Consider the following 25,032-nt stretch of genomic DNA (forward strand, 5'->3'; position numbering starts at 1 on the left):
TGGGCAGGAGGGCTGTACAGAGCCATGGTTTTGTCTGGAGCAGAGGGGTTTTCCATCTGCCTCCTTCCTCTAAATCATGGGAGGTTGCAGTCATCAGCCCCACGTAATACTGGGTTTGGGAAATGATCCTTCTGCACTTTGTCACTGCAGGCTGTCATGGGACAGTGACTCAAAGGGAGGGGAAGGGAACAGAGAAAGGTGACGAATCTCCAAAGCTCCTGGCACAGCTGTGAGACTTTCATCTGCTTGCAGTCTGCTTTGTGCCCTGCTGGGGTAAGGTTTGCAGGGTGTGGGGTTTGGTGCTGCGGTCCCGAATTCCTGGTGATGATGCTGTGGGTTCTGTGTACCATTTGGCATGGGCACAACGATGGCTTCAGGTGACAGCAGTCTGTTACCTGCGCTGGAAAATCTCAGCTTCTCACTCAAGCTGCTTTGCCCTAAATTTGCATAGTAAAAGTAGGTCAAAAAGAGTTTCTGACCTAAAAGTCCTAATTCAGCCTTTCTCCCTGCGCTCGGCCAGGCAGTCAGTCCTGGGGTCAGTGCTTGGCTGTGCCACTGCAGGGGGAGATGTCCCTGCTCTGAGCCCCATTACCTGCAGTAGCTGCAGGGCTGTAGGGTGGAGTGTTTGCCCTAGATGTGTGTATTGCACACACGTTTGGATACATTTATGTGTGTATATATGTGTTATCTGTATATGTGTGTATATATCTATTCGGGTATGTGCATGTCTGCACACATACAGGGGCACAAATGCATGTACATTTTGTATACCCTGATTCTGTGGTTAGCATCCATGCCTGTTCAGTAGAAGAAAGACAGAGAGCTGTTGGAGAGGGTCCAGAGGAGAGACACAGAGATGATCAGGGGGCTGGAGCACCTCCCCTGTGAAGACAGGCTGAGGGAGCTGGGCTCGTTCAGCCTGGAGAAGAGAGGGCTGAGGGGTGACCTCATGGCAGCCTTTCAGTACCTAAAGGGAACCTATAAACAGGCGGAGAATCAACTCTTGGAAATGCTAGATAACAGCAGGACAAGGGGAAATGGTTTTAAGTTGAGGGAGGGAAGATTTAGGTTGGATGTCGGGGATGCTCTTTACTATGAGAGTGGTGAGGAGCTGGAACAGGCTGCCCAGAGAGGTTGTGCATGCCCCATCCCTGGAGGGGTTCAGGGCCAAGTTGAGTGGGGCCCTGGACAACCTGGTCTAGAATTAAATGTGGAGGTTGGTGGCCCTGCAGGTGACGGGGGATTGGAGCTTCATGATCCTGGAGGTCCCTTCCAACCCTGGCCATTCTGTGATTCTGTGATAGGGGGTTGGAATTGGGTAGTCTTTAGGTTCCTTACAAGCCATTCTGCGAGCCTGTGAGTAAGTATATGTTATCACGGCACTGGGGACCTGGCTCCAAGGCAGCAAACAGTCACACCGCACTGTCCCCGCGGCTGTCCCCGCCCCAACTCCGAGTTGCCCGGCCGGGGTCTCGAGCCCTCGGTCTTTCCGTCACCAATCCCTTTTCGGCCGCTTGAGGGCGCCAGGGAGACCTCCGCTCCGCAGGGGGGTGGGCCGTGCGGGGGCGCGCAGATCGCCGCTTTAAAGCCGCCGCTCTGGCCGCCCTCTCTATGGTCGGCCGCGGCGCACAGTTGCCATAGCGCCGCTGCCGCGCGGAGCGCAGCGCTCGGGGAGGAGCCGCGGCCTGGGCCGGCACGGGGCCCGGCGCGGGACGGGGCGCCGAGGGACAGGTGAGGCGGCGGGGCTCGGGGGGCCGCTCGGAGCGGGGAGGGAAGCCGCGGGGGACCGGCGCGTGAGCGTCGTAGCGCCGGCCCGGCTTCCCTGCTCGGGGCCGAGGGGCGCGGATCCCCTCGCTGAGGTCCCCCGGGGCTGCGGGCCAGGCACCGGGAGATCCGAGACCGGGAGCTGCCGGGGGTAGCGCCTTCCTGCGAGCCGCCCGCGGCGCTTCCTGCGGGCTGAGGGCGGCTCTCGGCTCCTTCCCGGCCGTTCTGCCCGCGGGGCGGTGACACCTGCCGGCCCTCCGTTGGGATGTGAGCGGCGGGCTGCGACCTGCGGAGGTAGCTGTGACACTGACGCGATGTCTGAGCGCTGCGGCTCTCTGCTTAAGGTTCGTTCGGAGCGACGCGCGACTTGCCGGGACGTAGCAGTGTTTTCTTTGTGCGTCCCCTCCTCCTGGCCCGGCTTGGTGCTGTGTGAGGGCAGTGCGGGATTTCACAGCACTTCTCCCTTTTTTCCAGGTTGTGCAGAACTTCCCGTGCTCTCCTTCTTGGAGCAGTCCTGCAGTGCCGGGCTGGGCTCAGGGATGGTTATGGGTCCCTTCCAGCCCAGTTGTTCCATCACCGTGTGGTTCTTTTTCGGCTCTCCATTTGGTTAGGATGGCAACGGCCGTGTTCTGTGTGTGACAATGTAGCGGGTTGTGCTTAAAAGCTGTGAGCTTCATATTTTAAATTAAGCGATGCCTAAGGCGTGTAGGTGGCGATGTGAAAGAAGAAACAGTATTTTCCCCTTGTTGTCGTGTTCCAGTGCCACCTGCTTTTTGCAGAGCTGGGAAGGAGAACATGAAGCTGTTGGCTCCAAATGCCGGTTCTTATGGTTTTAGGTCCTGTCACACTCCATTGCACCGTGCTATCTCTTTAACCCTTTTTGCATTCACAGTGGTTGAGAGGAAGGTCTCTTCATTCTTAGGGACCTTTGCTTCTGTAAGCATAATTATGTTCAGTAGAACAATTGGGTCTAATGAAACCAAACGACTTGCTCGGGCTATTGTTGTGTTTTCTATTAGGGATGATTCTCTCTGCTTGCATCAACCCTGCTGCAGCTCCCCAGCTGTAGCTCTCTGTGGTGTGGGCGTCCCCCCGGCTGGTAGCAATTGGGCTTAATTAAAAGCTGATTGCCATCACATTGGTGTTCATGGATAAGTGCTGAACAGCTCAAGTTTCTGTTGAATTGGAATAGCTTTAAAGCCATAATTTAGATGCAAACTCTTCAGTCAGGCTAGAGCATGAATCTCCAGTGCTACACACAGGAGGGTTATTAAAAGAGGTGCTTCAGACTTTGCAGCAGCTGTGGGAAGTGGGCAGGCTGCTCATCACTTGCAGTGATCTGTTCCTGCTGTCCTTGCTGACTCACCTGGGGCTGCACCTGATGCACAGCTGTGGTCTGCAGCCTCACCTCCAGCCAGGGGAAATGCTGTCCCTGTGCTGTGCCTATTGGCTTTGCTGGAATACGTGGAGGAGAAGAAACCTTTTGCTATGTGTAGGTTACCCTTCTGTCTCAGAGTGCACTGTTGTATGTATTTAGGGTGTTGTGGAGTCTGCTCTCTAAAGCCTTTCAAAGGCCCTGAGGAGTATGGAGCCCGATCCAAAGATCAGAAATGAGCAACTCCTGTGCCTTTGAACTGGCTGCTTAGGGGTGCAAGGGGGTGAGAGATTAATGTCTGATGGAGGAGAGGCAGTGAGGTGTGTGCACGTCTCTTTGTGAGGTGAACTGGTCAGGAACTGCCCCTAATCTGGATGAGAGGAGCTGCAGGTGTGTGGTAATGAGTGTGGGGGAACCTGGTGCTTCTCTGTTGTCTGAGCTGGGACAGCAGCATGGCATGAACTTGCTGCCTGCAAACCCCCTGTGCCCTAGCACCTGGTTGTATCCTCCGTACTGTGCTGGTTTTCCTCTGCTTCCCAGTGAAGGTCGTGGCAAGAAGGCAGAGATTAGTGCTTTGAGCTCACACCAGCTGGCACTCAGGAGCCTGAAGGCTCTGCAGGATGAGTAACTGCTCTCCATCTCGCAGGTGGGGGAGAGCTGGAGTAGGAGAATTGCACTGCCCTGAACTGATGTCAGAAGCAGCACTTGTCTGCAGGCTGGGTTCTGTCACCAGATTGTGCATCCCTCTGAAAGTGGTTATTCAGTCTTCAGAGAACGCTGCCAGGTTGAAAAACCACAGTTTTCTGTAAGAGGCAGAGTATGGCTGTCAGGTTGGGATCTTACGCTTTTATTTTCCCTTCTTTCTCAGAGCTGAGAGCTCGTTCCAACTTCTCAAAGCCCTCCTTGGCTTTTTAGACTTATGTTCCCATGAGGTACTCCTTGCTTTAAAAAGAGTTGTTGCTTTCTGAGGGCTGCTGCTTCTTCTCTGTATCTGTATCAGCTCTGAGTTCTTGACATCAGTGGTCCTTGATGTCACTTGAGCCTCAAGTAGGCTTTGTGGTCCAGCAAAAAAAAACAAAAAACAAAATAAGATTGCTTGTATTGTACTTCCATGTAGGCTCAAATATTAATATCAGTTTTCTTTTCCTCTTGACACCTTTTCGCATTCAGAGTGCTGTGGGAAATGCTTTGAAGAATACTGGTAAGCAGTGCCCTTGTGGAATCTTTTCCTTCAGGCTGATGCTAAGGGAGCACGTGGGGCTGGAACTGCTGCTGGGGGGCTGCTGTGCTGCAGGGAGATCCCCTCTCCGAAGGACTGCCAGGCTGCAATTCACAAGGCCCATTTTAAAGGAGCAAATTCATCGGATGGAATGCTTTCCTTTCTAGATCCTCGCATATGATAACTCTGAGGACAAACAGGCCCTTGGTTTCCAGAACAGATTTAAAAATGGCAAATTATTCCCCAGAAGAAACGCTTCCTCTGTTTAGATTAACAAAATAATTTTCCTTCTTGGATCCTCGAGCCCCTTCCTATACACGCCTGGCCTGCTGGGCCGGCTGAGATGTCAGGCTTGATAGATTATCAGAGCTGTTTTTCAGTAGTTAAACAATAATGAAACTGTTGTGCTGTCGCGGGGGAACACTGTGCTCTGTGTGCGGACTTCGTCCTGGAGAAAGTTTCAATTGTTCCAGGCAGGGCTGTTCTGAAATGCAGCTTCTGTGGCCGCTCGCACAGCTGTCCAAACTGCGGGCTGCCTTGCGGCCATCACACGAGCATTACCAAATAGTTTGGAGACAGTTTATTTTTCAGATTCCATATAAAGCGTGGATTTCTTGGTCCCTTTTGAGTGTATAATAAAAAAAAAAATGGGAGTTGAAGGCGGTGTTTATATATAAAGGTGCTCAGGAGCACAGGACTCGGGTTTCTCCCAGCTGTGTTCCTCATGCTGTTTCTCAGCACAGGGCTGAGTGGTTCCTGTGTGTTCGTGTGGGTTACTCAGATGCAGCCCGTGGTTGTGCATCTCTCCGTGCACAGCCTCCCTTGTGAGATGTGTAGTGTCCTGTGCAGGAGAAATGTGATGCATTGTCAGTGAAAATAGACTCGGAGCCCTCAACCTTCTTTTCATTGGCCTTCCTGCTCTTTTCCTGGTGCTTATCATAGCACCACAGAACAGTTGGAGTTGGAAGGGACCCCAGGAGCCATCTGTGCACCCACAGCTCCATCAGTGCTCACAGCCCTCCAGCCTGACCCTGGGGGTCTGCAGGGATGGGCACCACCACTCAGAGCAGCCTGTGCAGTGCCTTGCTGCCCTTACCCTTCTTGGTACCAGCTTCTCTGAGCTTAAGACAGCTTTTTTGGAATTGAAATCTCGTTTCAGTTTTTTCCCCACTTCACTCAGAATGACATCCCTGAAAAGAATTGAGATGTTTAGCTTGCTGCTGGCATCTCCACTGCTGAATTGCAGTGCCTACAAAATGTGCATAGGGAATGCAGCTGGAATTCAAAGCACCAGTAAATGACTGCTTGCACACAGCAAAGCAGTGCAGTTAAAGCAAAGCACTTGCAGCATTTCTTGTCTGCCCTGGGAGACAGCTTCGACCTGCAGAGAGCTTCATCTGATAGCGGTGCTGATATCATCTCTGAACCTTTCCTTGGTGAAAACCTATTTGAAGAGCTTCAGACTGCATATTTTAGAGATACGAAATAACAGCTTAATATGGTTGTATGGGTTTTAGTTTCAGTTCACCTTATTGCTATGTTAGATGTTATTTCTGTCACGCTTTTAAACAGTGTATTCAGCAGTGGACAATGAAGCCTTTTCATACCACAAAACATAGACCAAATCCAAGCCTGGTTCTTGAAAACCTGTCTTTGTGCAGCGAGGTAAGGTGATCATCCTTGGAACAAGCCCTGTCTCCTTGCTGGGTTTTCAAGCTGTGTAACTTGGGAAGGCAATGCTATGGGAGTCTGAGCTTGTTCCTAGGCTTGGGATGGGACTCTTGATAACACAAGGTAAGGCTTTTATTGCTCTGCCTGGATAACAGATGCAAGCTTGAAATTAGATCTGGAATGCGTGGCTGTAGCTCCTAAACTTCTGCCGATTAGAAACAAACATGGAGAAAAGGATCCCAGCTCTTCCTGTCTGCTCGGTCCATCAGCTTGAGTCCTTGGTATGGAGGAAATAGCATGCAAGTATTTAGCAAACCTTCTGAGCTATAAATGAAGTGTAAGGAGGTCTTAAGTACATATTGACTGTCAGCATTTCTTTCCAGGAGCGCCTTACTTCTGCAAGCTGTGGTGTTTCTCTGAAGGTATCTAACAACATTGTGGACATAGCAATGTCTTGAAGAAATAATGTTAATTTGGTTCTATTATCTGCATTGTGTTGGGGAAACTGAGGCACAGAGCACTGAAGTGACCACATGCAAAGGTCATCTGCAATGGAGCTGGAAACTGAAACCAGGAATCCTCACCCCTAGTTGTCCCTTGTTATTTATTCAGTGACTAATCTGAAAGCAGTTTCCTAATGGAGGCTGTTGAACTTTAGGTCCTATTTTTCCTTAAGTAGCAATAAGTGGGGTCTCATTTTGTGTATGTAATAAAAATATGGGGCAGTTCCCAGGTCCAAAAGTTCAGCAGCAAAAGAAGGGCTCAGGATGGGAGCAGGAGATGTCTGCTGGGCTGGAATGCTGGGGATGATGCTTGGGATCTGGGAGCAGGAGTGAGGATGTTTGGGTTTATTTCAAGCAGTCCTTGTTAATAGGCAGTGTGAAAGCACAAGGCAGCATAATATCTTCACTTCCATAATAGTTGGTGTTTTCTTAACCTGACACCAGGTTCTAATCTAATACAAAAGTCTGGTCTTACAGACAAACCTGAATGGAAAAAAGTGCTCCTCCCAGTTTCAGAGAAGCAAAATGGAAACGGGATGATGTTTGTGCTGTGAATGCTGGGGGGGGAAATGCAAGAAAACTAACTCCAAACCACAGTAAACTCGAAAACAAAACAAAGGCCCCACAGCTGGAGTGGAGCAGATTTGTTGGCTTATAAAACTGAGTGATCTTTGGAGCACTGACTCAGGATCCCTGAATGCCTGGGCTTGCCAAGAGCCACGAGCTGAAATGTGGACCGAGTCTGTTGATGCCATATATGGGAGATTTCCTCTTGGTGACAAAGGGTTGGGGTCTGAAGGATGTGAGTTCTTAAAGGCTGGTTGAAGCTTTTATTACTTAATATCTTCTCAGTCTTTTCTGTGTATTTTCTACAGGTAGGATCCAGCAGCCACTTCATGTTCAACAGTCCTGACTCTCTGCTTTGGTCAGTGTGAATTCCAGCTGTGCCTTAGTGCTGTGCTGCCAGTTTGCACAGATGCTTCAAGTGTTTGGCCCAGAGCTTTAATATTCTGCTGTAATACATAAGTGGAGATGTAACAAAGGAAAATGGCTTTCTTTTTTTTTTGTCATGAATTTAGCTGCAGGGTAGAGAAATGATTTCTTGTATGCAAGTGGTCTGTGCTGATAGGGTAGGTGAGCTCCCCTGTGAGCTCTACCAGCATCTCCATGGGATGTTACCCTTCAATTCACCATCCAAAATTAGTGGGCAATATAGTTGCTGGGTTTATTTGGGCGTTTCAGTTTGAACAAAGCAGGATTTCAATCCCCAGTGGTTTGGGGTTACAAATCCTTAACGTTCAGCAGAGGTTGAGGCTGAATGAAGAAGAGGCACAGTTCCTTGGTCTCTGCCCTTGTTCAGTTGCCAGCTTGGGAACCTTTCTGCCCTAGAAGCAGGTCCTGCAGGCGGTTGGAGATGGGCTGCTTTACATCATCCTTCCTGTTGACTGCTGTAAGTAGTTCCTGTTAGTTCTGCTGGCAGACATGGGTGGTAAGGCTTGCACTTTCCCTCAGTTTTCAAGCTCTTATACAGGGTTGCGTGTAAGCAAGTTTCAGTTTCAAATGCTTCAGTGCTAAATGAAGGCTGTTTGGCACAAGAATGACTGTTAATATCTATGGAAATGCTTTAAGAGAGGAACTTCAAAGTATCTCTCAAGCTTTCACCTTTACCAGCTTACCACAAATGAGGGTGGGTATTTCTCTCATTGCCTGCAGATGAAGTGACTAAGCCATAAATGAACTGATTTTTGGGTTTCAACATTTCCTTTGTCTCAATAGCAATACTTGTGTTCTGTTTTCTTGCTTTTCAGTGCTGCACAAGACTCTGTGCCCACCTTTCTTTAATTGCCAGCAAACTCAGATATTCTAGTGAGCTAGAGGACAGAGCTTCCACACTGCCAGCTGTGATCACAGAACCACTCAGCTTGGAAAGAAGCTCTCAAATTCTCAACTCCCACCTCACCCCACTGTGCCCCCTGACCACAGCCCTCACTGCCACATCTCCATGGCTCTGGAACACCTCCAGGGATGGTGATCATTACCCCCCCACCTCGCTGTGCCCCTGCCCACTGCTCTTTTGGAGAAGGTTTCCTAATATCCAACCTGAAAACGTGGCGTTTCTCCTATCTCAGCACCTGGTTTGGATTTGAATTCAGGTTAATTTGGAATAAGTATAGCTGAGAAATGAGCAAGTGATGTTTGTACTTGTTGTGATATGCCTAAATTACATACATTCATCTTTTTTCAGCCTAGGCAAATAAAAACAGTATTTTTTTTCTGGCTGCAGCTGAACAGGTGAGAGGTTGCCTGCTGGTCTGCACAGATCTCTGCTGCTATTTTACTGCACAATCATCCATCTCACATGTATGGGTTCCTTGTTTTTTTTTTTCTTTTCTACTACAGGTTTGTGGAGCAAAGGGGAAGGAGTGGGCTTTGTGTTGGGAGTTCTGAGGCTGTTTTCTGGTTTCTAAAAAAAGATGTAAAGTGCACTGCTTAAATAATAAATCTCAAACTTCCCCTGAGAGGTGGTTTAGGAGGCTTCCAACTGGCACCGTAGCTCATCAGTGAGCACTTGTGATCCTGGGTGTCTGAGATAGAAGTAGCAGGTCTTGAGAGCGTTGATGCCAATTACAATCCCAATTTCAGACAAACTTAATGTATTCCTGAATGCTAATACAGTACCACCTCCAAGAGAAGCTCAGCTGTTGGATGAGTAAAACTGCAAGGCTTGAGATTGTGCTTAAAGCTTTCTATTTTGGGAGCAGCTACTCTGAGTACTTCATCTCTCCAAATCCTTGTACCTGATGCTTTAAGTGGGACAGAGTTTGAGTGCTCCTCACAGTGATTAATGGTGAGATGCATCTTGCTGTGCACCCGTCTGCTAAAGTAAGCTGGAGGAGCTCTGCCTGGGGTGATGCCTCGTTCTCCCATCAGCCTCCCCTGTACTGCTGTGCTTCATTCCAAAGATGAACTGTTATGAGCACGTCGCTCACTGAGTCAAGATGGAAGGTGATGTGCTGCAGTCTTGGCCCAAGAGATAGACATGGCTTGATGCCTTTTTATTTCAAGTGGGGATTTCAGTGGTATGATGAAGATGCACACGATGTGCCATCCTCTCCTCCCCTTTCTTCTCCAGCTCTGTGTTGCCCCACCCAGAGGAGCATCACTAAAGCCATGCAATGATGATTGGCTTTTTCCTTGTTGGAAGCTGAGGTTATTCAAACCCATGCAGTTATTTTAAGTTTTCAATCTTCATTTAGCAATTCACTGCTATATATTGTCACTACGGTTTTGGCAGCCTGAGAAAAACAGCTGCATGAAATGAAATCCAAGAGAGACTTGTGATGCTGTGAATGAAAAGAGGAAAAAATAGAGTGCAAGCCAGGATCGATTTTGTCCTACCATAAAAAGTATTGATTGAAATAGTATGCAGCATCTTGTGTTTCTGGCTGTTGACTGCTGCAGTTTTGGCAGAGCTTCCCCTTTTGCTTTCACTTCTGCATGTTGGATAAAGACTACACACACGGGTACGTGCACAGGGTGCCAGGCAGGTATGGTAGCAAAATGGAGTACTTTGGAATCTTAACTTTTCCAGAGTTTCCTTTCATCTCTTTCTGACTTGGTTTGTGCTATCTATTGCAGCTGACCTCACCTCAGAGGTGTGTATGTTGAGCTGATGTGAGAGAGTGCACCATGTTTTGTGTTGGAAGGGAGACAGGCTGTCAGATCCATTCCCCTCTCCAAATAATTTGAGGCAAAGGAATTTAAGACAAAATAGGTAAGGCAAAATGTGGCCTAGAAGTAGTCAGTCACGTGGTGGTGTTAAGTGCTGGGTTTTGTGCTAGCTTGCTGATAGAATGTCACTGACTTTTGCAAGGGAAAAAGCAGGCTGTTACTGCACTGCCATCTTGGCAGATGTCTGGAAACCTAATTAGAGTTAATAGCAAGGAGAACTGTCGTCTAAATAGTTTTCAATATGTGCAGTGTGACTTTAGGTCAAAATAAATACTTTGCATTGAAATAATGCACAACCCAGCTATCAGTTCCTTTTAAAACGAAACAGGATTTCCAAAGCCCTCATCTGGGAATTGGGTGAAGTCATCTGGCTTCAGATGTGGAGCAGGACAGCAGGTGGGTGCTGTGCAGTTTGGGTGCATGTCTCAGAGCTCGGGGACTTTGGAACCATCTTCCCATGCAGTGCTGCAGAAATCCCTCAGCTTGCTAAAAGCATCCTTTTGGTTTCCCAAGGAAAAGGTTTCAGAGACGTGCTGGAAGTGCAGGTCCTCGTGCTGGTAGCAGTACTGGGGGTATGCTGATGGGCACTGGGTGCTCACACTGATTTCACCTTCAAACTTCACCTTCAAACAGACAGAACAGCAGCAAGTGTTAGGCACAGTCTGCTTGCAAACTAACACAACTGCTGATAAGCACTGCTAAAGCTACAAAGTATTCTTGGACTACCAACTGTATTTTTTTTTTAATGATTTGAGATCTCTTAATTTTTAACTCTTTCTCTTTAAGCAATTTTTCAAAGTGCTTACACTGCAGATGATCTACTCCATTGTAAACTAAGTGGATAGCAATATAAAAGGGTCTCTGCTGCACAGTGGTGTCACTTGTGCAGCGTAACTAGGAAATACTCTGTTTTACTGTTGGAAGCAGTGATGCTGAGCACAGCCACGTTTCAGCAGTGGAGCAGTGCTGGGCCTCTCTCTGGCTCCTTCCTGCACAGCCCTGCCCCTATGGGTTGCACTGTTTCCTTTCTGCTCTGTGGTGAATGGATGTCACTTCCTTGATTAAGATGCTGGTGTGCAGCCAAATTGCCTTCCTCTGGGCTCGTGTGCTCTGAGGAGCAGCCCTGAGCTGTGCTCCTTCCTCAGCTGAGAGCAGTGAGGTGAGTGTGCCTCCTGCTCCCCCTGCACAGCCTTCCTACCTGCCCCACGGCTGCAGGTATGGCTGTGGCAGTTGGAGGAACTGAAGATGCTTTACCCAAAAGCACAAGCTGCGCTACCAGCCACGAGCCCTCTGCATCCTATGGGGAAGGGGTGGGCAGTGTGCAGGCAGGGCAGATGTGCTCCTTGGTGTGTGGAAGCCACCATGAAATAACCTGGGTGCTTGCTTCTCTGAGCTCACTGCAGACTGACTGCAGTGCTCCATCCTCTTTGTTGCTGGCGTTCTTAGGCTGCCATCCAAGCGGCCGATCGGAGCAATCGTGTTTGTCTTCATAAAGACTGTCAGCATAGAGGACTTGAATGAGCAGAGATGAGCAATATTGAGTCCTTCCAGAACAAAATGTTAACCTCTTCATCCAAGCTGTGTTTCTAGCAGTGATACAGTTCTGGCATTTATGTGGCTTTGCAACGCAGGCATGTTGTCACACTGGGCACATGTGGACTAGTGCCTTTGCTCATAGATACAACTTTTCCATTTGTAGGTTAAAAAGAACTAATGTGCCCAAAGCTGTTGTCCCAGCACTGAATGAGATAGCTGTGCTTCCCCCCAGCTGGATGGGGCTGGCTCCTGCTCTCCTCTTTCCTCCCCTCCATGCTTTCTCAGGCTCCACTCCACAGATGCTGTGCTCAGAGGACAGCCTGCCTGCTTGCCCCTTGTAAATGCTGCCTTTGACTTTCCCTTCTGTCCCAGCGTATGGTTTCTCCCATTCATTGTAATCCAGGTCTGTGTGCCTGTGACACAGACTGATAGACTGAGTAAATGTCACTTGATAACAGGGCTGCAGAATAACCTGCTCAAGTAAATGGTAACTTGTGCCCAAGGAAGCAGTGACTTCACTTTTCAAGTGGTAGGTTATTAGTGGAGCTAATTTTAGCAGCACACTATCAGTGTTGTTTCATTTTTTTAATGAGCAATTATAGTCTGCTTTTAACGAGGCACCAACTGGTTAACTCGTTAAGCTTCAGCCATTGCAAAACAGGCTTCATGAAAGTGGGATCTGTTGAATTTTGCAGGGGATACAGCATGGAATAATAGCATAAAAATCACAATTTAAAACTGCTGGAGGAAGAGATGAATGTTTCCAAGTCACGGTGACCTGTTGAGCTTTCTGAACACATTTCGGCAGCCAAGCTGCTCTTTGTTTTGCATCTCCCTCCCTTTTTGGCACCCTTCTCTGTTTGCAGTAACTGCAAGGGTCGGTGGTGGCTGCAGGACTCCTGGGAGGAGAAGGACTTACTGGGACTTATGCTCGTGTGGGAGCAAAATCAGCTGCTGAGGGAGTGCTGTTCCTTTGGATCCCTTCACTCAAGTGTTTCCTTGGTGCCACTGTGCTCCTTTTCCTACATTCCTGAGCAGCCAAGCACGCTCACAGAGAGCTTTATTAAGTGGAGCCAAAAGCTCAAAGACTGTGAGAAATGTTGGCTTTGTTTGCTCGGATCCCTTATGGTTTGCACTGTTGTAAAAATTCCCTTCCTTTACCTATTCAAACATAAAGCCATACAGCCAGAGCCCGCCTTTTGGTAGAAATCCATGTAATAAATTTTGCATGTAGACAGACTGCTGCTCCAGCCAGGAAGGTGTTGGTGTTAATACTGCATATAGAGTAAGAGAGATGGTGAGAGCTTGACTTAAAATAGTATTTAAGTGAACATAGTGCGTGCCTGGGTTTTGATCCTATGAATACCACCTCTGGTAGTGTATGGGTTGAAAACTTGATTATCAGTGATATTTCCTCTGGGATGAAGTAGTGCTTGCAGGTCCACACAGAGCTCACAGATGTGTGGAGCTGGTTGCCATGTGGGCGGCTGTGTCTGTATGCCCTGGCAGGGCTGGTTTTAATCCTGTACCCCCACCCTTGGTTCTCATAGGACCTGCAGGTGCATGGTGCAGGGCAGCCTGGCTGCTTGCAGTTACCTGCTGCTTGCCTGCAGTTCAGCTTGCACTTTCCCAAAGGCATGATCTGCTGTCATCCTGCAGTTGCACGGGTGAAACATCTGCTTTCTGCTGTTGGCCACTGCAAGTGCTGCATCCAGGGATAATGAAGACTGCTGCTGTCGGTGCTGCCTGCAGTGTTGACTTGCTGGCATGGCTGACATCTTTTCCTTGAGTTGCTGGAGAATTGGTCGTGTGGCTGTCACACATCAGCACAAAGTGATTTCAGTGGAGCATCTGTCAATGCAAGCCCTGCGTGCAGGCAGACTTATTCACAGAGGTTTGTAAGTGATTAAAACCTGCCTTACATACTGCAGGCTGCAGCTGTGTTGTGTGAGCAGCTGTCGTGTTTCCACGTGCTCCCATAATGATGGAAGGTGTCTGGGAAAAGACCCACAGATCAGAGGCAGCCTGGTCAGTGGCTGTTGTCAGCCTTTGTTTCCCAGCAATGACACAAATCAGCTGAATGTGGAGTTGTCTTATCCCATCCTGCTTTGTGCACTCCCTTGTTTTTCTTCCTGACGTTCGACACGTTGCAGTGTTCCGGAGTGAATTAGTGGGCTTGGTAGGAAAACACAGAGTTGGGGGTGGGCAGTAGCATTTGTGTGTTGTGCTCTCGTGGGTGGCCTCTGGTTTGTGGGGGCCTGTGAAGCAGGAGGAGCGCTCGCCTGTGCTGCTGCAGCCCTGGGGATGCTCGTTTCCCTGTGCAGGGATCTCTCCCGTGGTTTAGATTTGCAGTTCTTAGGAACAAGCCTCCAACAGCACCGTTTGAAACACAATTCAGTGCTTTTGCATGATGTCGGGGTGTGTTACTGCCTGAGAAGGGCTGATTGCTTGAAAATCAGTGTGCGGAAACTAACTTGTAAGTATGCTATCTAAAGTATGTCTTCTGATTGCAGTGCAGAGCTCATACAAGTGAGTGATGGGTTATTGCTGTTCATGGAACGTCTCTCTGTGTATTTATCGAGCAATAATTACCTCTGCTTATCCGGGATGACAGCGGTGGCATGTGGAAATGAGCACCAGGCTGACACTGCAGCATTGCTGTCAGTGCCTGCAGGGCCGTGTGGCACTGAGAGCCTGCACTGCTCTCATTCATTCTTATGTATGGTTATAAACAGCTGCATTTAAACTCATCTTCCAATGCTGCTGTGTAAGGCCAGGAGCTGCAGGGCGAAGGCAGAAGTGCAGAGGAGGCAGTTTGTGCTCTGTTTAGCAGAACGTGGTGACATGTGGTGTGCGCTCTGAAAACAGAATGCCCAGATGGATTCTAACTCCTCTGTAACTCCCAGAGCAAATTCCCAGCAGCGTGTTTCTGGAATACTTCTCCATGGGTGGTCTAAGAAGGCAAAGCGGCGTTTTGTACTGAGCTGCTGGGATTTTAGGTTGTGTGTACATGTCAGTATTTGGCTTGCAAGAGAACAAACAAATAATGATGTGTACAACTGTTTTCCCAAATAAGCGAGTGGAAGTTAATCCCAGATTTTTCTCAAGTTACTGACGCTTGCTTTTTCCCTTTCAGTTACTATGTGGGCAAGCTGCTGTAACTGGTTCTGCCTGGATGGCTCACCCGAGGAGATGCAGGCGCCGCAGGGAGCCCGTGCCCAAGCCTACTCCAACCCTGGGTACAGCTCCTTCCCATCACCCACAGCTTCTGAGCAGAGCTGCAAAGCGTGCGGGCTGCACTTCGACAGCTCCTCGAGGAAGGTGAGTTGTAAGAGTTTTCCCCAGTGCCACTGGTTTAAGGGAATGGTCAGTTTGCAGCGTGCCCTGTGCCTCCTCCTTAACTACACAGAGCCAACATGAAAAGAAATGAGTGTCCATTGGGGGCATCTGATTTGAGGATACCACATGGAAGAGGACAGCTTGTCTTTGCTTCTGTGTCTTGTTGCCGTTCTCTGGCAATTAGCAGACATTGTTAAAGATGACATAACTTCCATCTTGGCCTTCCTAGCTGTAATCACTTAGAGGAGCATTACATTCAACATTAGCTTTTAATTTGCCCCTTAAGAAGGGGGAAAAAAAAACCACTGTACTGAGAAGCATCGTTGTTTTTCTCTGCTTTCAGTGAAGGAAAATCCATGTATCTCTTCCAAGCTGCTACTGCAAACTAAAAGTCATAAAGGTTTTTCGAAGTTGTGTGTTGCATTGCTGAAGCTTGGTGCCAAAAAAAAAAACCCTACTCCATTTAATCTTGTTTGTAAACTTCATTTGTGAGCATACTGATGCCAAAATAATTGTTGCCACAAGGTCTTTTAATTAGACAGCAAATACTGCCACGGATATTATTGGGGTGTGGTGGTTCCTATAGTGCTGCTTGGAAAAGCTTTGAGTAAAGAAAGCTGTTCAGAGTCCAAACTCTGCTGCCTCACTGTGTGATCTATTTGTTCATGCAGGCAAATAGCAGAGAAGTGGTAAGTCCTGGTCCAGCTGTTGCTTTCTACTCTTAGAACAACAGGGATGTTGATGAATTTTCGCACTGAGAAGTGCTCCAGAAATCATTGCAGCTTGAAATCTGGGGGTGTTCCTCCTCTTTGTACTCTCAGGCTTTTCCCTGACATTGGGCAGTCTCTGAGTCAGCTGGGAATAGTGCAAGCACTGCACGTGGCTGCTACAGTGCTGTCTGTATGCTGTCCTGTCCTGTGATGTCCTTGTTGGGATCTGCTGAAGCAACACGAGATGTTTCAGCCCCCAGTGAGTTCTGCACTTCCCCTGGTGCTGGCTGGCTGTGTATCTGGGACAGCCCGGTGCAGTGCGTGCTTCTGTCTCAGCTGCTCCCATTCTGTGCTATCCATGAAGATGTGTGAGGCTTACGTTCTGCATTGTGAAGGGGGGTTCCTCAGCCATGGGCCACTTCTGCCACCCTGGCCAAATGGGCTGGATCTCAGGGGCTGACTGGAGCTGCATGGCTGCAGGTGGTGATGCAGAGCAGCTGCAGGAAGGCTGCTCCAGATGGGGTTTGACATAAAGAACTGTGTACACAACTTAGAGGAAAAACTGACATGTTTGTAAGCTGTCTTATTTCTTTAATTCTGTTGATATGAACCAAGCTGTGTATGAAGTATCACTCTGATGCAACAAGACCACAGAAAACTGTGTTTCCTCCCAGGAGAGGCAGTACTTCTGAACTCCAGTGTCCAGCTAATCCTTGTGCTGCAATACGATGGGTAAAATATGAATTCCTTATGCATTGCAGACCATGTGGATAACTTAAACAATGATTTAAATGCAGTTAAAAAGGCAGAATGATGGTATTTCAAGTACTTGACTTTCAATCGTAATTGTCTTAAATTTTCATGTAGCGTGGCACCTACTGAAAGGAGTGGAGTAGGGAACATGTGAGCAAAGCATGTACCTGTAAGATGCCTTTAAGTAACTACTGGAGCATCTTGAAAAGATGTAAAATGTAACTGGGAAGCACAGGCTGGGGCAGCTGGCTTCCCCTGAAGATGGAGAGCAGTGGGAGCTGATGGTCAGAGACCTGGTTGTGTTTTGACTTCTTGAATGCACAATAGGTAACTGGGGCTGGCTGTGGTATCGCTGTTTGGAAAAAGCACACTGCATAACACAGCCTTTGTGCTGCACTCGTGGCTGTGATATCTGGGCACAGAGGCACAGTTTGGGGCTGGAAGGTCCTTGGCCACAGAGTGCATTCCCTGTAACTCAGTGTGGGAGTTTGAGCGTGGGGGAGGCTCCTTCCAGCTGGAAGCAAGCACAGTGTGTATTCATTTGTTTGGTTGTTTGGTCTTTCCCCCCTCAGTTCTCCTGATGGCTGTCCTGCAGAGGGTGGGTCGCTGGGAGAGGGAAGTGCTGTCTGTGTGGTTACTTTCCATTCACTGGCCTTTCTGCAGTGCTTGTTCTCCCACTCCAGCACAACCAGAAGGTTCTGTCTCTCCCCTGAAACTTCTCTAAGTAACTGCATTGCTCCTGCAATCCCTAGGTTTAAAAAAAAAAAAGTCAGTTAAAAGCTTCCAAAATGTATTTTTCATAATGACCAAGCTACAGAACACTTCTCAAAACTGGATGGTAAATGGAGATCACATTCCTTCCTGCCTTGTTTGTGACTGATGAAGGGCCCTTTTACGTGGCATCCCTCCAGGGGAAAAGCAGTTCTGAGATGAGTTTCAGGTTTGTGTGACCGGAGATTCCCTCTGTGCAGAAGTTTCCTTTAGTGGCAAATCTGTGGGTTGGCACTGTGGGGCTGCCAGGCTGCAGAGAGCTTCAGGAGGAGCTTCTGTCAGCAGGAGCTGTGTTACAGGGTGTAACGCAGGGCACACGTCTGCTTTCTTTGAACTGTGACATTAGAAGTGTTCCTGAATCACTAAGAACGATTTGTGAAACTTTTCCCAATCACTTTCTATTTGTCACTCCCCCCCAAGTCTTCACGGGCATTTTTCCTTGCAGTGCTCCAGAGGATGTGAGGATGTTCTGAAAGAAAGCTGTTTCTCCATCCCAAGCGCAGCTGTAGAAATAAAGGGTGTAAATCATAAAGCCCGGAACTCGAGTGGTGTGGCTGATGGTCTCTGAAGTGCATTTTTGCAATTCCTATTGGAAATCGCAGGGTTTGACTTTCCCAAGTGTTGATCAGTTTTTTTCAGAGGTCAGCATGGATGGTGAGTGGTTGGAGCTGCTGGAAATTGAGCCCTGGCTGATGACATCAGAGCAGTGGGAGATGCATGCATTAAACAAACAGAACTTGATCTGAAAAGCTTTTAAACATCTGAGGCCTAATATTTCCAAAAGTTCCATCACTTTCTGTGTAGCACCAATTCCCACACACTGTCAATATCATAGAAAATAAGTTGGTTTCATTGCATAAGAATTGAATTCTGTTGTCTGTCAGTGTAGGCTTTGCTGTCTCCTTTTCCTCTTAGTGTGAGAACATTCACTGATGGCTGTGGTGAAATGGACAGGAAGAAAGGGTGGGGGGCAGTTGCTCATAGCAAGCAGTGAGAAATGGAGATGTGTTTTAAGCAGTTCTGTCATGCTGGAGCTTTGCTAATGCACAGAGTGGTGTTTTATAGGCGGTGCACAGCTGGCTGGGCTTTACTCTGCAGGCTGCCTTGCAGGTATCTTGTGATTTCATCTGTGGCTGCAACTGGATGAACAGGTCTGGATGAACATGGATGAATGTGGTGCAGTTAGTTCAGAGTATTCTTTCCTGGGCGGGCCTCTGGTGTGAGCAGTGCTTTTCTATGAACTGAGAGGATTCCAGCTGTCTGCTCTTAGGAGCATTCATTTTCCTCGTCTGGGAGCACCCATACGTACTTGGTGCACTTCAGTGACAAGGGTTTGATGGTGCTCTGATGGGGGTACAGTCGCTTTGGCTTCCAGGTGCCACCGCTGCGGTTGCTGTGCTGCCGTCTCAGGGCACAGCAGGTTTGTTTGATTCTGTTCCCTTCTGTTTGCCAGCATATCTGCTTGGACTGTAAGAACAACTTCTGCACGTCCTGTTCAAGCCAGCCCGAAGGCGGCCCCCTGCTCTGCCACCTCTGTCAGCGCGTCCGAGCCACAGGTTTCCAGCGGGAAGAGCTGATCAAGATGAAGGTGAAGGATCTGCGCGATTACCTGGCGCTCCGTGAGATCTCCACCGAGCTGTGCCGTGAGAAGGAGGACCTGGTGTTCCTGGTTCTTGGCCACCAACCAGCGCCTAGCCAGGAGGAACAGACGAGAACAAACCCGTTTCATACTAGTGCCTCTGGACAGCAAGACTTTGTGATTCTCCCACCACCCAGCACAGCCTCTCCTACCTCACACGACACATCCCCAGTGTCTGCAGATCCCATCTCAAGCTCACTAGCTCAGGAACACAGAGAGGTACAGTCTCCAACCAGAAGCATCTTTTGCAGAATGGTCCGTCTCTATTTTAAGATGCTGTGTGAGGTTTTCCAAGCAGGCAACGTGCTGTGGAAGTTTAACGTTAAAGATGTCTGCTTAAAAAGCAGGTGCATGGATCTGCCTCTGTGCTGATGTTGACAGCTTTGACAACCATTCAATCTAATATTACATACAATTGTTATTGTTCTTGGAGTGCAAGCACAGTCCTGTGTGGGGACTTCCCTTCCCCCCCACACACACACAAGTGCTGGGGAAGAAGCTGTGAGGTGGGCAGGGTTTTTAGTGTCACCTGCACCCAGATCAATAGAAGACAAAGCCCCAGCTCTGTTGCTAGTCTCCCATTTATGACGAATGTTGTTGTTCTGATGAACCTTGTAAAGGTTTGCTTTTTTTTTTTTTAATTGACTTTTGCTTTGTTTGTCTTTCTGCTATCTGGCCTGGGAAGTTTACACAGTGTTTGACATCTGCTCCTGGTCCTGTTACATAAGTTAATGGGCATTTACTTCCTGTAGACTAGCGCAGTGAAAGTTGATGTACTATCTACCTTCTGCTTCCTCGGCAGATGTGTGTAATACAAAAAAAAAAGTCCCAAAATGATTTAAATCAACAAAAAAAAAACCCCCACAAGTATTTAAAGGGCCATTTCATTTTCCAGTTTCGTGGATGTTTCCAATCCCATTTTTTAACCTTTGTACTCTGTACCCTTACTGCCCTGTAGTACATTTCAGCTTCCTTTCTTGACTCTCAGGATATCCTGCTACAGTTCAGGTCCTCTTTTTGTTGATATTCTTATTTTGTTTTGTAAACATTAGCAAGTCACCACTTCCCTAAGTAGGATGGTAACATTACAGCCTCATTCGTCAGCAGGCAAACCAGAGGGGAATGACAGCTGGGGGGCAGCCAGATGTAATTACACTGCAGTTCCTTGCACTTTATTAGACGATCAGAGCAACTCGCCCTTCTTTCTCCAGTGTTGTTTTTGCTGGTCCTCCACTTAGTATCTCCTATTTATCTGATCCAGAACAAGCTGAGGAGGTATTTCTGTACCTGTAGTCTTTGAGTAGTTTTTCAGATGTGGTCTTAAGAAGAGACCTGCACTGATAGCTGGTGTGCAATGTGCTGCACAGGAAATACTTCTGCCAGCATGCCTACTTTTTCACTTGTGCTGCCATTTATCAGTCCAGTGGGTGTGTGGGAGGTGTTGCAGTTATGCTGAACTGTAAAGCTAATTTCCCTCTGGACAAGCAGAGATATGGTGTTGGTGAAAGCTTTATTTCCTCTTTTAGGGAATTGGGTATGTGCCTCCAAGCCAAGTTGGTATGACAGGAGTTGAGAATGCAGCAGAAGCACCAACAGAGGAGGAGACACAGGTTTGTGTCTTAGAATGAGACAAAGAACAAGGAACGCCAGGTTTCCCAGGTTGTATTTGCCACCACAGAACCACTACTACAGAGAGATGGGTGGCTAAACGCAGCAATTTGGACTGAACTCCTCCAGACCCACCCAGTCCCCTTCTTTAGCATCATCCTGTCCTTCACTTACAGAACTGGTGCTGTGTGGATGCTATTGCCATAGGAAAGATTCATTTCCATCCTAGGATTTGTATTTCTGATAAATTCCCACTATGTGCATGCTGAAAGTTCATTTAAATTACAATGCTAGGTGTTGAGAGCAAGAATCATTCCAAGTTTTTTCCCTTTCAGTCTACTGACTCGGAAGATAACCTGGTGCAGGGGAGGAAGGCTTCTCTTTCTGATCTAACAAGCATTGGAGACATCAGTGAGTTGTCTGTGCGACAGCTGAAGGAAATTCTTGCTCGCAACTTTGTCAACTACAAGGGCTGCTGTGAAAAGTGGGAGCTGTTGGAGAGGGTGACTCGGCTTTATAAAGAGAAAGACCTTCAGCATCTAGGTAAGGAACTCAGCAAGTGTGTACCTATTTTCTTTTTCTACAGACAGTTGCAGAAGGGAGTGAATTCTATCTGACACTTGCAAGTAGAATAGAGGTTTAAATTCTAGTATACACATAGTGAAAGTACTCAACTATTCATCAGTTTCTAAGTGTTAATGAGGAGAGCATTATGCTAGCTGCAGAGTGACTTCCCTGTAGTAGCAGTAAGGGAGAACCAGCTCAGGATTTCATCTAGCTGTGGCAGATTGTGCATGTTGCTGCATCACCCAGATTAGCTGATTGCAACTACAGACAGGTGACTGCAACTGCTTTCATCACTTGACTCATGGTAACAGGCAGAGTGAGCAGAGAAGTGCATCACCATAAACCACTGGGATGCAGCTGCTCTGTCGAGAGCAGGCGTGTGGTCAGCAATTGGCTCCCACTGCTGAGCTGCTGTGGTTACCTGTGCTTTGGCTTGGTTCACTTTATCGCAAAAGGATCTTCCTGTGCTCTCTGCACAGCTGACTGATGAGAAGACAGTGGTGTGTGCTGAAAGAGCGTCTCTGACTTGACTTTCAGGTCCCAGTCTGCAGTTGCTGGTAATTAAAAACCAAAGCCACAAAACAAAAAACACCACATACTTAAAAATTATTTGAAATAGAAGCATATAGCAGTGTTATATTTTGCTGTATTTTGTGCTTTTGAAGGAATGTATCCTTTCCCTTTGATTACTGCTACCTGTTTGTGTGCATGTGCTCAGCTGTGTTCAGCAATAAAGGTGAGACTGTTCAACACCAAAGAAAGTGGCACAAGGGCTGCTGAAAGTGCAGTGATAGCACTGCTTGAGGAACTTTCTTCCCAGTTTCTTTTATTCCCACCAAATAACATTCTCTCTTTATGTTGCAGTTTCCGACACTGATGATCAAACTGGTAAGTAATATTCTACACACTGCTTTATTTGTGTCATTTCTAAGAATCTCAGTGCTACCCCATCCATTTCTATTGTGCAGAAAACACTGTAAAAGCTAAAGCTTCCCTGCTGATGGGAGCAGCTATATACCCACATGAATGTAGATGCAAAGGGGATTTTTCAAAGCTTCAATGTGTGAATACATCAGAAGCTGTTGGATAAAGACAACTCACAGACTGCACAGTGACATACCTTTGTCTCCCCTGTTTACCTAGGTGGTGCTGGGCTTCCTGGTGTGGAGGACAACCTCTGCAAAATCTGCATGGACTTACCCATAGACTGTGTCCTGCTTGAGTGTGGCCACATGGTCACCTGCACCAAGTGTGGAAAGCGAATGAGTGAGTGTCCCATATGCAGGCAGTACGTGATAAGGGCTGTCCATGTCTTTAAGTCCTAAGTGTGCATAAGGGAGACTGGTGATGCCTTAAAGCCTCATCTGCTGTTAGAGAGAGGGGTGAAGTTGCTACAAGAAGTTAGATCAGAGGTTAAGATACAGGCCCTGCTGGAAGTGAGGGAAGGATGAAGCCTGGGGAATTGCCTACTTAAGCCATGTTTGCCTGTGCTCTTTCCATCATATTGTTTTACCCCACAGTGCCTGGGCTCCCTGGAGCTTATTGTCAGCAGCAGACAAATAATTAGTAACCTCCATTCTAGAGTAACTGGATCCACAGGTAGGACAAATGGATGCCTAGCTTTTCACCATAGATCCTGAAGGTTCCTATTTTTCACTGAATAAAAAACACAGTAGACTGTGGTCTCAAAGTGACACATCTTGCTGCTATTGAATGTTGACTCTACTTCTGTTGTGTTGGGCAGCACACCCACAGGCAGCTTAGTTTTCAAGGAATAAAATCTAGGTTTGTTTTTTTTTTTTGCCCTAAATTTATTAGCTTTTGCTTGCAGGACAGGCAGATTGCCTTCAATTTCCATCTTCAGAATAAGCTTAATTCTAGCCTAGTACGATTATGGAGAAAATGTATTGTTTTATTTGAAAATGGCTCTGGATTACTGAAAAAAAATAATGGGTAGTGAAAGACTGTGGTACATACAGCTTTACCTTGCCTGGTGTTCATTGTGCCAACAGGACAGGGACATACAGTCTGCTGCTGTTGGTTTGTTTGTAGGTTTCCTTACGATGCAGGTCAGCAGTCACTTCATGTGATTAAGGAGCTAAGACTTCACAGTTTGAGTATTTTAGATTTTTGTGAGCTAGGGTAAGATTTCTATTGCTAAACAATCATAGTTAAGTATAGGTGATGTTAGCAGAGAGACTGGAAAGAAACTTTATCTCCCTTGAATCAATAAAATGAGAAGTGATCATCATTGCAGAAGCTTCCGTTTACTACAGCCCTGCTGCATTAAGACTGCTTGGCACAAGTATGTATTTTGTGATCATCCTGCTTGTGAGGGTGGGTAAGGTCTGTGGTGTGACAGGTGACAATCACAAGCCCTTGGAGCTACCCTTATGAAGAGTTTGTTCTCTTGGAGGCCTTGCTAGAGAGAACAGCTGGGTGTGCAGTGGCCTGCAAGGGCTGGTCTATGGGGTTTGAAGTTCCAGAATTTTGATGTCTTAAGTCTTCTACCACTGTGAGACTGCATCCTCATTCCAAGTAATTCTGAACTTAAGCACCTTCTGCTGCAGGTTTTTCCTGCCCAACTTTCCCTTTTATCACGTGGATCAAACTAAATCTCTGTGTGGGTGTCAAGAGTGGATCAGCATGAAACAAGTCTTGACTTAAAGCTTCTGGAGTAGTGGAAATGCAGTTACAGAAGTATCATTAAAGCCATCTTACTATCTATTGAAGCAATGTTAGATAACAGCAAATCAACTTCTGCAATATTTAACATGCAATCTTTAATGCTGCATGAGTGGCAACACCCTCAGCTGGCACAGAGCAGAGGGGCTCTGCTTTATAGGTGGTGATTAGGGACTTAAGATGAAGACATCATGCCACAGCTAACAGCCTCTATACTGCTGAGGTGGCCTCTGAGCTTCCTGACTAAAAACAGGACAGCTGTTGAGGCTTATTCAACTAAAAATGCTGAGTTTTTTTCCCCTGTTCAGGTTGTTCTCTAATACTTGGCTTGAGGTTTAACAGCTTCCAGCATGAGAACTGATGCAATTCAATGCATCATGTTTTTTAAAAAAAAAAAAGTGCAGGTAAGCATTAACTACTTACTCTTCAGGAGATTCACAGGGAAATCTTTAAGAGATACAGAGAAAACAAAGCTTTGAACAGTCTCAGTAGTAAACTCACTGTGAGAATTCATGTCATTTTTCAATAACTCAGGACTGGGGGTATGTAGCAAGATCATCCCCCTGGGGGCAGATCTGCTTTTACAGGGTAGATTTATTTTCTATGGTAAATATATCAAGCTGCAAATCAATGGCAGAAGTTCTATGAATGAGAAGAGGTACCCAGCTGGAGTCTGAAATGTGCTTTCTGAAGGGAAAAGCACCTTTTTCTGACTATGCTGTTTTGCTCGTGTTAAATCAAAATCTGAAAGAATTGTTTAATAATCCAAAGGAATATAGTGATCTGAACTAATAAAGTAAATGGAAATATTTATGTGCTTTATGTACACTGTACATAGTTTAAATATTTTAAAGTTAATATTCTACTTGAAATGGCATGTTATCCTCTATTAAATCCTCTTGGTACTATGATAGTTAAACTTACTAGTTTTGGTACAGAAGTTTGGTTTATAATTTTATAATAAAGTTGAAATGTGATTTAGTTAACCTTGTTTTCTGACTCTGTTGCCAGCAGCCCAGGACAAAGCAGGGAGCCTACAGCTACTTAACCAGAAAAGGTTTGGGATATCAGGTGCTTACATATCACAAGGTGAGGTACAAGGACAGTCTTGTCAAAGGAAAAAAAAAAATTAACTTTTTAGCAGCACCTTAACTTTGTGA

General features: G+C 47.1%; 1 protein-coding gene across 3 annotated transcripts; it reads left to right on the plus strand.

Moving 5' to 3' along the window:
* Positions 1-1,529: 1,529 nt before the first annotated feature.
* RFFL (ring finger and FYVE like domain containing E3 ubiquitin protein ligase) lies at positions 1,530-24,858 on the plus strand. 3 transcript variants are annotated; one of them, XM_085240531.1, is made up of 7 exons: positions 1,530-1,731; positions 14,937-15,121; positions 18,827-19,231; positions 20,539-20,622; positions 20,956-21,163; positions 22,052-22,075; positions 22,331-24,858. In XM_085240531.1, the coding sequence occupies exons 2-7, from the start codon at positions 14,942-14,944 to the stop codon at positions 22,510-22,512; spliced, it is 1,083 nt and encodes a 360-aa protein (XP_085096657.1). In that variant the 5' UTR covers positions 1,530-1,731; positions 14,937-14,941; the 3' UTR covers positions 22,513-24,858. The 3 variants fall into 3 exon arrangements, with proteins under 3 accessions (XP_085096657.1, XP_085096658.1, XP_010720050.1); XM_010721748.4 differs by lacking the exon at positions 1,530-1,731 and adding an exon at positions 1,785-2,108; XM_085240532.1 differs by lacking the exon at positions 20,539-20,622 and having other exon boundaries at positions 1,532-1,731.
* Positions 24,859-25,032: the final 174 nt, after the last annotated feature.

Source organism: Meleagris gallopavo, chromosome 21 (genome assembly GCF_905368555.1).
Source record: "Meleagris gallopavo chromosome 21, MGAL_WU_HG_1.1, whole genome shotgun sequence".
Lineage (NCBI taxonomy): Eukaryota > Metazoa > Chordata > Aves > Galliformes > Phasianidae > Meleagris > Meleagris gallopavo.